The sequence below is a fragment of the Podarcis raffonei genome, chromosome 10, assembly GCF_027172205.1.
Source record: "Podarcis raffonei isolate rPodRaf1 chromosome 10, rPodRaf1.pri, whole genome shotgun sequence".
Taxonomy (NCBI): Eukaryota; Metazoa; Chordata; class Lepidosauria; order Squamata; family Lacertidae; genus Podarcis; species Podarcis raffonei.
In genome coordinates, this window is record NC_070611.1 from 52,041,765 (window position 1) to 52,055,114 (window position 13,350).

General features: G+C 40.9%; 1 protein-coding gene across 1 annotated transcript in view; it reads right to left on the reverse strand.

Annotated features, from left to right (window-relative positions):
- The window catches only part of WASHC4 (WASH complex subunit 4), a 38,380-nt gene extending 26,255 nt beyond the window's left edge, over positions 1 to 12,125 (reverse strand). Inside the window, exons 1-5 of the mRNA XM_053406338.1 lie at positions 11,990 to 12,125; positions 5,474 to 5,613; positions 3,163 to 3,216; positions 2,675 to 2,740; positions 2,515 to 2,560 (exon numbers count right to left, since the gene is read on the reverse strand). Coding sequence (XP_053262313.1) covers positions 2,515 to 2,560; positions 2,675 to 2,740; positions 3,163 to 3,216; positions 5,474 to 5,613; positions 11,990 to 12,050 — 367 coding nt within the window. The 5' untranslated portion in view covers positions 12,051 to 12,125. The remainder of the gene's footprint in view (positions 1 to 2,514; positions 2,561 to 2,674; positions 2,741 to 3,162; positions 3,217 to 5,473; positions 5,614 to 11,989) is intronic.
- Between the last annotated feature and the right edge of the window lie 1,225 nt (positions 12,126 to 13,350).

Here is a 13,350-nt window from a genome sequence, read left to right on the forward strand (position 1 = left end):
CAACAAAACTATGCATCGCCAATGGATTCCAAATGAATGATTCATTAGAAAATGTTTAAATGCTACTTTATCACTACCCCACGTAAAAATTACCAATATTATCTATCAAAAAAGAAGAAACAGCAGAGAATTTTAAAAAAAAAATCTTCAGAAGGTATTTCATGTAGACAGGCATGAGCTGGGTCTATTTGACTGGATGTTTGCCAAACGATCATATACTTTTTATGGCCCAAATCCCTAAGAATCATTTAGCAAATGACAAATTTCTTAGTGGAGATTATTTCTGTGTAGAAAAGCCCAAGCATCCTATGTATACAACAGCAGGTGCCGCGAGTACATTCACTGGATTTTGCGTATGTCATGTCAGATTCACTGCCCTGTACATGTTGTTTATGTGTTATGGGGAGCCACTGGCAATCAGGGCTTGCTGTTATATACTCCTATGGCAAAGTACATGTGGGAGCTTGTCGCACGTTGACTTTTCCCACCACTGCATCCCCATGGTGGAAGGAAACACACCTAACAAAGATTCTCCCTGAGCACAAGTTACAGAGGTACTCTGCCTGATACTAAATTTCCCAGCTCTATCTAAATGGCTTAGTCTGCAAAGAGTCAAGGGGGGGGGATGGAATTACTGATAAAAATGTGACTCTCGCAGCTGCTACAGCAATCTTTGCTTCCTGCCAGTGAGGAAGAAAATCAGAAGTGCCTTGTTTTAGTTTTGGCAGCGCATCACTGTATCTTTCAAAAAGGATTTAAATACAAGCACAGCATATGAGAAGCAGCATCTTCCAGGAATTCAGTTTTAAGGTAAAGTTTATTTCCTGAAAGGTCATTAACAGTTTTCATCCTTTGTGAATATTACTGCTAACGCATACTAGAAGTTTTCCTTTTACCATCTAAATTAGAAACAGTTACTACACTCTAGTTCTATAGGAACTTGTATCCTACAACCTCGGAAGGCCACTTCCTCCTTCAAAGCATGAAGGAGCCAATCTTCAAAGGATTCTCATAGCAATGTGATCTCATTCATCATACTGGTGCAAGAAAGGAGACAGCAGCTTTTCCCTAAGCAGAAGAAACTATGCAAAACTGCCCAAAAGGATGTGATCGGGTGACTGCCATTTCTGTGCTCAACATCCTCTCCATTTTGGCAGTAACATTCTTTGAACACAAAGGCAGCATGGATCAAGGTCCCTCATGACTTCCTCTTCAAAGCACCCTCAGTATTTTAGCAAAAACCATTCTTATGGGTTAGCAGCATTTCTATGTTGACATTAAAGCTTCCACTAAAGTATTACAATTTGGTTCTGGCAGACAGTATTCAAAATCTATCTTACCTATGGCCTGTGATTGTTCATATAGCTAACAGACCAAACATTGAACACCTCTAACTTTAAGCTTTACTTCAAACAGAACTACTCAGAATTGAGCACTTTTATCAATTAGATATATCAGTTCATTACTGCAAGACCATCCCCATGCAGAAGCAGACTGTTCACCCAGGAGAAAAGAAAAAAACCTTCATCTGACAGAAACCCCTCATACTTCACTGAGTCCCAATCCAAAGGGGGTTCCTTAATTTGAGATGGGTTTTTTTGTGAGGGCAGCCACTTCAAGAGTGCAGCTTAAAAGTCTCTGTGTATGAGTGGCAAAGCCGCCCACACCTGTCTGAATCCTGGCCAAGGACATACCAATTCTGTTGACCTTGCACATCACACTGCCATTGAGCTGTATCAACAGAAGCCAAACATTTATCTTTTGCAACTGCTTAAGCAACTCTGCCAAATGCTCAAACAGTTTAAAGGTAAGGTGAGTTGTTATCTGTGGCTTCAAATTTGGTTTCAAAACTAACCAAAGAAGAATTTTCACATATTAGCAAGATGGGCACAGCAACCTTGATGTGCAGAGCCCCAGCAGAGAAGTGTTTTGATAGCAGATGGGCACATCCACTGTAAGGGCTATGCTCCTGCATGGAGCTACCACCGTCAGCAGCACATTTTAGGCCCTGAATTAGGCATTACTGGGGGAGCAAAGGACACTGGAACCAAGGCCCTTTTGTCAGTTCATGAGGTTCTATGTTTGCCTTCCCACCACTCAAAAAAAATTCACGCTAGCCTGGATTTTGGGATAGTAATTCTACTTTGCAATGGAACCAGTGGAGGGGAAGAAAGAAAGATGATCCATGCTATGGGGAGCAGAAGAGGAAATTCCTCCTCTCTCATACACCTCCTAGCTTGGCCATTGCAAATGAACAGGTGTTTGGAAGTGGTGGGTGATGTGGCCCCACCATCAGGCCCCACCATCACCCTACTTAGTAACAGCTCCTAGCTTGTGGAACACACTACTCACAGAGATAAATCTCGTATTGCCATTGTATAGCTTTCACCGTAGGCTGAAGATGCACCACTGAAACCTGAGAGAATCCACCCTATTCTAACCTATCCTGGGACCTCATGGCAAATGATGTGCAAGAAATCCAACCAACAGCAGACTGAACTGTAAAGTACTTACCTCCTTCTCCATAAAACAAGAGGCCATTATAAAATTTTGTTTCTGCCTAGGAACAAAGAAAAGATTTTTAATTCTCTTGAATAAGAAGTCATAATATAGAAGGTGAATAAACTAGTTTCTAGAAAGCAGTTTGTAGTTGGCAAAATGAAGAGATATTTACCTCATATCTTAACTTTTTTATTTCACAGCAAAGGGCAGCATACACAGTGATTACTTTGTTTAGAACCTGGATAAATGAAATAGAAAAGCTAAATATTAGTGCATTTACAGCAATATCTATCTGTCTATCTATCTATCTATCTATCTATCTATCTATCATCTATCTATCTATCTATCTATCTATCTATCTATCTATATCTGCAGCAAAGGGAGAGATGGGGGTCAGGCCAGGGGTAGCTACATTTAGCACATTCTCTCCCTAAAATATTTCCATTCAAGCTGATTATTAGAAGAACATGTGCCTGAGTTCCCTTTTTTCCTCCTCCCTTTCCGATTATTTCCCTTTTTGGTGTGTTTTAGGTTGTAAGTCTGGAGACAGGAACTTTGCTGTTTGTTGCTGATATTATGTAAACTGCTCTAGAAGCCTTTTCAGCTGAAGAATGGAATAAAAAGGTTTCTGTAATACATATTTAAAATTAAGAACTTTACCTTGTTTTCCGTATTTATGAGTTCGAGTAAGGAAGACTGTTCATAAGGCAAAAGCTAAAATAAAACAAAATAATTGGTGATTTTAGGAAGACAGAGACCTGCCACATTACTGAATAGGCTAAAATGTCCAATTGCAGTTGACACAGCTGTTTCAAACAAAATCTTAAGTGCAAATATACAGGCAGATTTTATATATATATATATATATATATATATATATATATATATATATATATATATTATGATAAAGGCAGTAACAGAGATTGTTTGCTTAAAAAGAACAAACAAACAAACAAACAAACCCTGTTCAACTCCTCTGGGGGAGGGGGAGGAACCACACAGAGCAGAACTACAAGATCTTTTTCAAATGTTATTTTTAGAAACATATTAACTAAACGACAGCTATCGCATGGAAAAGATCTAGCATACAATGACTTGTATGATTTCTAAACGGGCCCATAGCTAGATACCACTAGGCACTTTTACTCGCCTTCAGAGACTCATGTACTCTGCCAGAAATGAAGTCAAGAGATTTTCAAGAGCAACTTTCTTTAATAACAATAATTTTGTTTTTTAGTGTAACAGGAACGTATGGTTTCCTGGAAGGCTTAAGTCCCAGTTGTACTTTTCGTATCAACTAAGGAGCCACACCTACTGGGACATACTGTAAATAATTACTAAAATACTTACTTTATGACTAGCCAATTTGCAAAGCACTTCTGCACATGTGTGCATGAACACACACAGAGCATATGGTAGCCGTAGGTTTTTTTTACTTCAGGGTTCCAGAAATTTGAGGGACTTTGGAATGCACAAGGAGCTGCCACCAGAAGATCATGAAAACTTTGGCTCCCGGTCTAAATTAACCATGATTTCTAGTCCATGTTCCCATCTATCAGTTTTAACTCTATAGGTTTTCCATAATGATTTCTTACGACTGCATAGGGTTTTGTTTTTTAAAGCCACACATATCATAAAAATTTCTCCTGAAGAGACCACCAACAGATGAGAGGATTCAACAGGGGCACCTACTCCTCCAATTCCCCTCACCAAATTTAAAAAGCCTTGAGTGGAACTCAGTGGAATACACACATATCTACTGTATTTTTCGCTCTATAACACGCACCTGACGATAACACGCACGTAGTTTTTAGAGGAGGAAAGTCCGTAGGCATGCAACCCATAGGCATTCCCTCCATAACACGCACAGACATTTCCCCTTACTTTTTAGGAGGAAAAAAGTGAGTGTTATGGTGCAAAAAATACGGTAATTGGTGTGTTTTTTACGTTTACTTCTCCCCATCCCCCTGTTTTTTGCTGTTTGTGTGTTAGTTGTAAGATGCATAGAGTTCCTTATCAAGGGAAAAGGCAAGATATAAATAATAGCAACAACAATAATTCCTGTGTTTTTATATTTTCTTAATTTTAAATTTTGCTGCATTTTTCTTTAAACCACTTTTAGCTTAGGAAACACAATATATGTTCGGGGGGGGGGCGGGACAAACAAGTGTAAGGCTCTATTGAACAAAAACATGAAGAAGGTACCAGGTTCAATTCTGGCATCTCTAGGTAGAGCTGGGACATAAACCTCTGTCTGAAGTTGTCAAAAGCCAACAGCGTAGACACCAGTGAGCTAGATGGACCAAAGGCCTGATTCGGTATAAGGCAATTTCCTAGGCTTCTAGGAGGGGACCATTCCTCGGTACCCCGTACTAGCCCGCCTTCCCTCTGTGCCAAAGTCATCGCGGGGCAGCACTGACTGGGATGAGAGTGAGATGGTCTACTGGAGGTGGGGAACCTTTTGTGGCAACATTCCAGGAACCACATGCCAGTGGTGGGCAAGACCAGAACAACACACGAGGCATAACCCATAGGGCAAGCCTTGGTTACAGTGTGTGGTTAGTCTGGAGAGAGCTAAACCATAAGACCAGGTTTTCAGAACACATTAAGCCAAGCAATGGCTCTATATTGCAACAGAATGACTAAGGAGGAGCAAAGTACCCATGATTCCTTCTCCTAGAGCCCACATGCTTGCGCATTCGTGCTAAGCTATGGTTTGGTTTATTGTGAAATGCAAAGCAGGTCAATGTTTAAAACGGAATACTTCTCTTCGGAAAGCAGCTGGATGCGAGACATTTAGGCTACAGTCCTGTACCCAGTCACACACAGAGGTCATTACTAACATGGGATTTACATGTGCGTAGCTATGCAAAGCATTACAGCCCTATTCCAAAGAGCTTTAGCTCACAGATATCAATTACACAACAGAATTAAGTGAACAGTGAGAAGTGCATAGTAAACAAAAGCTTACATTTAATGCAATGGGATCAAGATTGAAATCCCAAACATCTCCTACAGAGTCATCCAATGCATCTTCAATTCGCTTCAGCTGGGAAGTGTATGCCTCTAGAAATTTCCCATAATTCTTCAACTGTACTCCAACATGAATTTCTAAAAATAAATTGTATTCCATTAGGACAGGTTATTTGTTATCATAGTCATTAAACTAAAATTTCCTAAACCTTCAACAGAAACAATCTAGATCACAGGTCGACAACTTGCAGCCCTCCAAAAGTTGCGGAACTACAACTCCCACAATTCCTCATCAATAGCCATGCTGGCTGGGGCAGACAAGAGTTAAGTCCAACAGCACCTGGTAGACCAAAAGCTGCCCCCCCCGACCTAGATAAATAACATGTTGTTCAAGTGAATGTCCTGTGTGTGCCTTTTTTTGTTTTTGTTTTAAGAAAGATCTATTTCCACAATACACGATTTTATCGGCGTTTTGCTTACAATCTGTCTATGCAAATTTAACCTCATACAAGGGACCTATTTGTCCAAAACAGAAAGATTTTAAACGAGACAAAGTCTACATAACGTTACACAAACTTCTGAATGTTTGAATCATGTATTTATGTAAAAAGGTAAAGGTAAAGGACCCCTGACAGTTAAGTCCAGTCGCAGATGACTCTGGGGTTGCGGCGCTCATCTCGCTTTACAGGCTGAGGGGGCCGGCATTTGTCTGCAGACAGTTTTTCCAGGTCATGTGGCCAGCATGCCTAAGCCGCTTCTGGCTAACGGAACACCGAAACCAGAGCAGTGCACGGAAACACCGTTTACCTTCCCGCCTGAGTGATGCCTATTTATCTACTTGCACTTTTTGGCGTGCTTTCAAACTGCCTGGTTGGCAGGAGCTGGGACCGAGAAACGGGAGCTCACCCTGTCACGGGGATTCAAACCCCCACCTTCTGATCGGCAAGCCCAAGAGGCTCAGTGTAGACCACTGTAACTAGTCACACCTATTTTTCCACGAATATTTTCAGTACTATACTAACAAAAATATGCAACATCACTAATATTAGCAGCCTTGGAATTGAATCAATGTTAACTCCGACTTTTTAAAAGGAATCAATTGCGTGACCAGGTTATTAAAGGTCTGTTAAGCTAGGAGTACAGCTAAATGAGTGGGAAGTTATTACTTAAGCTAGAATTTTTAAAACTATTAAAAACAAGACTTGTTGAGGAAGAAGCACTGTAGTTACCACAAACAGAACTCATGTTTCATCAACCTTCTAAAAATTACGAGTGTCAGCAAACACCTAGAGAGGAGTAATCTGGCACACATTATAAACTTAGATTTCCAAAAAAATATTTGACCAAGCTCCCAAAGGTTTCTAAGTAATCTTAGAGGTCATGAGCTAAGGCAAACAGATTCTCTTAGACACCAACTGAAGAACAGGAAGCAGAGGATATGAAGAAACAGTCAGTTTTCACAATTGAGGGAAGTAGCCATTAGGGTCCACTGTTTCAAAACTACTATTAATTAATTAATTTATAATTAACTGTAGTGAGTGTCAACTGTAGCAGTGTTAGCCAGGTTTGTAGATGACACAAACTGATTAAGAATATGGTAAGTGAAGAACTCCAAGAAGCTCCCCTCAAACTGGATGAATGAGCAACAAATACGTAAATGAGATTTACTGTAAGTACAAAGGAACTGGGGGTGGGGGAAGCAAAATATCAACTTCATAACTAATAGGCACAGTCATTGAATGTTCTGTCCAGGAAATGGTTGTGAAGGACAGCTCCAGGAAAACATCGACTCAATATGCAGCAGCAGTGAGGAAAGTAAATTCTATGCTAGGCGGATAGAGAAATCTTTTTCCTAACATTAGAACCCAGGGTCACCAATAAATCTGATTAGCAGCAGATTCAAAAGAAAGAAAAGAAAAGACTTATTCACACAGTGTATGGTAAGATTATTGAATTTGCTGCCACAAAGACATGGTGACGGCTACTGGCTTAAATGGTTTCAAAAGTGATGAACCAGCTAAACATATTTCATGTTCAGAGGCAGTGTGTCTCTGGGACAGTGGTGCGGTTGCCTTCATGCTCTCTGGTTGTAGATTTCAAAGACTAGGTGGATCATTGAGCTGATCCAGTAGGACTGATCTAACGCTGCCATTTTCCATCAATGAACATCTACAAACTGTATGTTAGCTAAGGATTCTCGAAACAACAACTTTGAAATGGTTTTTGTTTTTGTTTTGTTTGCTTATAGGAGCTCCTTGCTTTGGAGCAGATCTATTTTCTTCATTTACAGCAAAGCAGGAAACTGTTTTCCTTTCCCACACAGTCAACTAAACATGGTTTCTTATAATAAAGCTTTATTCAGTTTCTCTTAGCAGAACCAACGAAACTAGAACAGAGCAATATTTGCAAAGTTAAATAATGCATTGCTAGCATCTTTACTTTTAGCAACAACAACATAAAAACTGAAAGTAGTATACAGTGACATATTGATGCAAATGCACACCAATTTCCTATATTGCAATAAATAAATAAATAAATAAATAAGCAAGCAAGCGGTAGTGGTCAACTTTAAAAGGACAAATTATAGCCAGAATATTGTTGAAACTTAAGACTGTGCTGAATCCAAAGGTAATTTTAACTCTCAGCCTGTGTTCACAGCATAGAAGTCTTATCAATTTTAAAAGAACTTACACACAACAGTCATAATCCAAGCATATACACTTGGATTTTTACTTCCATTTTTGCTAATACAGTTTCTAGCACTAAACCATCAACTGCTTTTAAATACTATGAATGAAAAGCAGCAGGTTTGTTTCAAACTGGCAGCTACAATATTGTAAAAGAAGAAAAAACTTTGAAAATTTATAGGGCACATATGTAAGTAAAAAACTAAGGCAGTTTACAACAATAACAATTAAAATACAGGCAAAAATTCAAAAAGCTTCTAAAAATACCCTCAACAATAATAAAACTATTAATAAAATACACATAATCACAATCTGTAAGGCTCACAAAATATTCCTGAGTTGTCAATTTCACAAAATTTCACAAGACAAAGATAAAGCAAAAACCACTAACCCACTGCTGGGTTTCTGATAAGAAATTTCTCCTAATGTTCAGCTGAAATCCTCCCTCCTCTAACTTAAGCCCATTAGATCTAGTCCTCCTCTCTGAGGAAGCAAAGAACAAACCTAAAGTCTCTGCAAATACCTGGACGACACAGAAGAGGGCCAGAAGTCCTCTTTCGCAGTTTCTTCAACTTTTTTCTCATAATGCTTATTTTCCAAAGCCCTGACCACCCTCATTTGAACTTGTTCAAAAAGTAAGACACCCAGAGCAAGACACGGTACTCCAGGTGACATTAGACTAGTGCAAAATAAAGCAGAGCCATTGCCTATTGCAACTTGGAAACCACAGTTCTACTAATACAGCCAAAAATTGCATTAGTCTTTCTTACATATCACAGTGCTGACTCATGTTCAGCTTGCAATAGACTACAATCCCAAGACATGGGATTGATCTCATGACGCTGAGCTACACATTCTTCGTGACATACTCCCATTCCATGTCTCAGACATGTCCTTTTTATTTTCAGCTGATTACTAAGCTTTTTTTTGTGTAGCTACACTGACTTTTTTATAGGTCTTCTATTTCTTTCTCTCATTTGTGATTGTTCTTTAGTAAGATCTAGTCATGGAATCCTACCTAGCATTTCTCTGAGCTTATTCAAATCAGCTTTCCTAAAATCCAAGTTACATTTTACTATATTCACCTTTGGCTTTCTATAAAATAACGGATTCCAGCATTACATAGTCAATTACACAAGAGTTCACACATGAGTTAAATATACTGTTCAGAAGCTTTAATTTAAGACAATCAAAGGCATCATCCCACAAATGCAACGCAGGAAGTTTTAAATGAAATGATTTAGAGAATAAATATTTTCAACCAGCTTTATAAGATTGCTTTCATCTTGCTTTCCTTATCAGCTAGCTTTCCTGACCCACCTGCAAGGTGATTTGAAAGGCACATGTTAAATGTCAAAGTTTTCCCGTTTTTTGTTTCATCTAATTACTTCAATATTCAAAACTGGAATGCTGTGTGAAAAACATTACTTTATAAACTTCTGTTGCATATGCCAGAATGAGCAGGTAGACAGAATGTCAAGATGGGAAATTTAATTTTTCCTTCAAAAAAATGAGCATTGATATGCTATAGATCACTGTGACAAAAATGAATATCTTCACGACATTCTCCAAGCAATGGTCGTATAATATATAAAGCATAATTTGTTTCAAATTATGCATAGCATACTAATATGACGTGTACATGCAAGCGTGTGGAAGAACAATTTACATAAGGTTTAAATTTCAACACCATGAAATCATTGCCACATGCAATTATTATGGTGTTTTTTAAATGAAGGTTGTGAAAACTAAGTGGAAAAGAGTGTCCAGTTTCTTCAAACTAAAGTGAAGAGAGCGAAAGCCACACACCACCCAACTAAATTATTTCAGCATGACTTAATTTTTCTGGCTAAAGAATAGTGTAGCTGCAAGAATAAAGCCTAACTGTATCTAAGAAGGAAGTACGTACTTAATGAGAAAGCAAAGAATAGGCAACCACAAATTTGGGGAAGATTTGGAATAAAGTGGCTATTTTAGAAGAAAAAAGTGAAACAGAACCCCAAAGACACAGGCAAAGAAAATGGAAAGTGTTATTACTATATTAACAAGGAAGCTGCTTGTCAGAAAGAGTGCAAAGCCTCAACTGAAAGGCGGGAAGGGGACTTCCCAGAAATCAAGCTGCAGCCCAACACTCAGAACACAGAGGTTTCTTACTGCCAGCTGACCTACAGCATGTTACATTACAATAACCAATAGCTTTCCATATGGGACCTATCAATGGCTGCTTGCCAGAATGGCTATGTTCTGCCTACACTGGAAATCACAAGTGGGAAAGTGCTATTTCACTTCAGTCCCATTTGTGGGCTTCCCATAGGCATAAAGTGTGAGAATACTATGCTGGTCTAGGTAGGCTTTTGGTCTAATCCAGCAGGACTCTTGTTATGTTCTATATTAGACCCAATGTTGTTGAACCTGTGGTATGTACACAATCATTTGTTCAGTATTCATTTGAAATAATCTCCTTACCCCAGCTTCCATATTGACAATCACTTACAAAAAGATAGATTCCCTATTTTACCCACAGAGATGCAATAAAACTCAGGGGAAATCTATCAAACTCTTGTCAGTTGAAAAACAGAGCAGATAAATGTTGGTGATTGTATGTATCTCCGCCACACAATGAATCTCAAATACAGGTGTCTGCTAATGTGGAAGAGTTTATTATACATTACTGCTCCAGAGTAAACCAGAACTACCACCACACTCCAGATTTATATTGACAACCATGATGCACAGAAAGAATTCCCTCTTAATTCAAACATGAGATTGCTTAATCATGTACGTTTGGAAACTTTTGAAGCACAGCGCAACTTGCAAGAAGGGTGGTTAAAGAGTTATAAAAAGGAGCTGAATTCTAGTCCCTTTCCCAATGTATGTTTATTGGCAGGAGGAGGACTTTAATCTGCATTATAGAACCAGAGGGTAGCATGGTAATTCCCAACAAATTAATTCAGGGGGAGGAAAGCATAATTGTTTATAGTAGAAAAAAGGCAACTATAAAATAATTACAAACATGTTAACTGTTACTCATACTGTATCAAACTATCCTATGGACTGAGTTTCTAATTTAGACCATTAAGTCAAGTGGGAGGTGGTAATGGAACATGGCCAAAGTGGTAAAACTGACAGCATGCAAAAAAAGAAAGAAGAAAGAAAAGGGGAGCGTCATCTTTGTTAATTACTGGAACCAAACTTTTAACAAGAAACAAGTTTTTAACAGTACAATCCCACGCATGCCTGCTCAGAAGTTAAGATCCAGAAGACCTTTGCCACCCCATTTCGGGATAGAGACTCCTTCCTCTCAACCTGGCAGGAATTCGTGTGCTATTGATTTTTGGCCTCTGGGAAGAAAGGACGTGATTTTTGTACAGGTATTGATGATGACACCCTTGTACCCTTCAGCCACCTTGACCACGAGCAAATGGGTGGCTGAAGAGCGTGGCTGCCAAAGGTGCCAGCTTCCCAAAGAGGGAGCTTGAGGCTGCCTCTGGTCATCTCCCCACCCCCCAAAACCACCCCCACCCCCCCAAAAAAGATGCACAAAGCAGCTGACAGGCAGGCAGGCTCTGGACAGGGCATGGCAGGCAAAAGGCCTCCCTCAGGGGTCAGTCGGGGCGGGGCAGAAAGGGAAGGGAGCTGTGGGGAGGGGGGGCCTTTTCATGGGGAGGCAGTTTTGACGGCGGGAGGGTGAGGGGGGAGCGGGATGTCCTCATAAGCAGAAGGACTCAACCCCCCCCCCCGCCCTCCAAAATTCGGGGGGGGTGGGCAACCCCGCTGTTGGGTCCCCTCAGAGAATGAGACACGCTTCCCGCCTCCCTCGCGCTTACTCTGGGAACCGTCGTCGAGGCGGTCGAACTCCCAGTCCGGCGAGAGGGTTTCCAGCGCCATGACGGACCCGCGCCCAGCGGCGGCGCCAGCAAGAGCAAGAGCAGCAGCAGCAGCAGCAGATCTGCCCCTTCCCACCCGACTCCAAAGACACGGGACTTCCTGTCACGCCCGCGCGGCATGCTGGGAAATGGAGTCTCCGGAGCTCGGGGCGGGCGGGCCGACGGCCGCGGCGCTTGGGCGGTTTAGAGGGGCGCCCAAACAGCGGCCCCTGCCGGGTGAAGCGGGCCTGGCAACTGGGGAGGGAAGCTCGTGACAGGCAGCGTTTAAGGACACGCCCGCACTGAAAACTGAAAGCAAATATATTCCGATTTGCAGGGCGATCTTAGGAATGTCTACTTAGAATCAAGTCCTTGCAATCCTGGACCCATTCAGATGAGAGTTAAAGCTAATGGTGTTTACTTCTGAATAGGTTCTGCTAGGCGAGTTGAGGCGACTGCCTCAGGTGGCAGGATTCAAAGAGGCAGCAGATTCTTCCTCCAGGGAACGCACTGCCTGCAGAGACCTGCACGCCTGCAATTGGTTCCTAGAGAGCCAGTTTGGTGTAGTGGTTACAGTGTTGGGCTAGAACCCGACACACTAGGGTCCAAATCCCCACTCGGCCATGAAGCTCCATGGGTCACCTTGGGTCAGTCACTGCCTCTCAACTTGACCTACCTCACAGGGTTATTGTGGGGATTAAATAAGGAGAGGGAGAGCCATGTACGCCATCTTGAGCTCATTAGAGGAAAAGCAGGGGACATAAATGCAATAAAATAAGAATCTACTCTTCTCCCATTGATTTAAATAAAACCAATACAATTATCTATGGGTTATGCCAGACTGAAACACCTGCTCTGGTGCTTCATATACGTAGGAGATCACCACAGATCAGAGTTTCCAACTGACATAGCATTTTGCTTCAGATCCAAAGCAGAGCCTCCTTTTGGTTTGTCTTCTGATACTTGATTGTGGACTCACAAGGTCTAGAGTTGTTATGATTGCCTATGGCCAGCCCCCTGAACTACAGTGAACAACTCCAGTGTGGCAAGAGGGTGGCAGGTACCCCAGGCAAGTCATGTCTGTTAAAGTAGGGCTTTAAATGTATGATGTGGATGTGACCTTGTGGATCCACAATCAAGTTCAGGAAACATTTTCCTCAAACCTCCATGTGTTCAGGCCACAAGTGAGTCTTTTTTCTTTTCCTATTAGTGGCAGCAACTATATTAAGTTCTGTCTTAGTTACTGGCAGCCACATAACTGGATGCCAATCTGTCCATGAAGCCGTAAGTGTCAATCCACAGATTCACTTGATGCTTCTCAT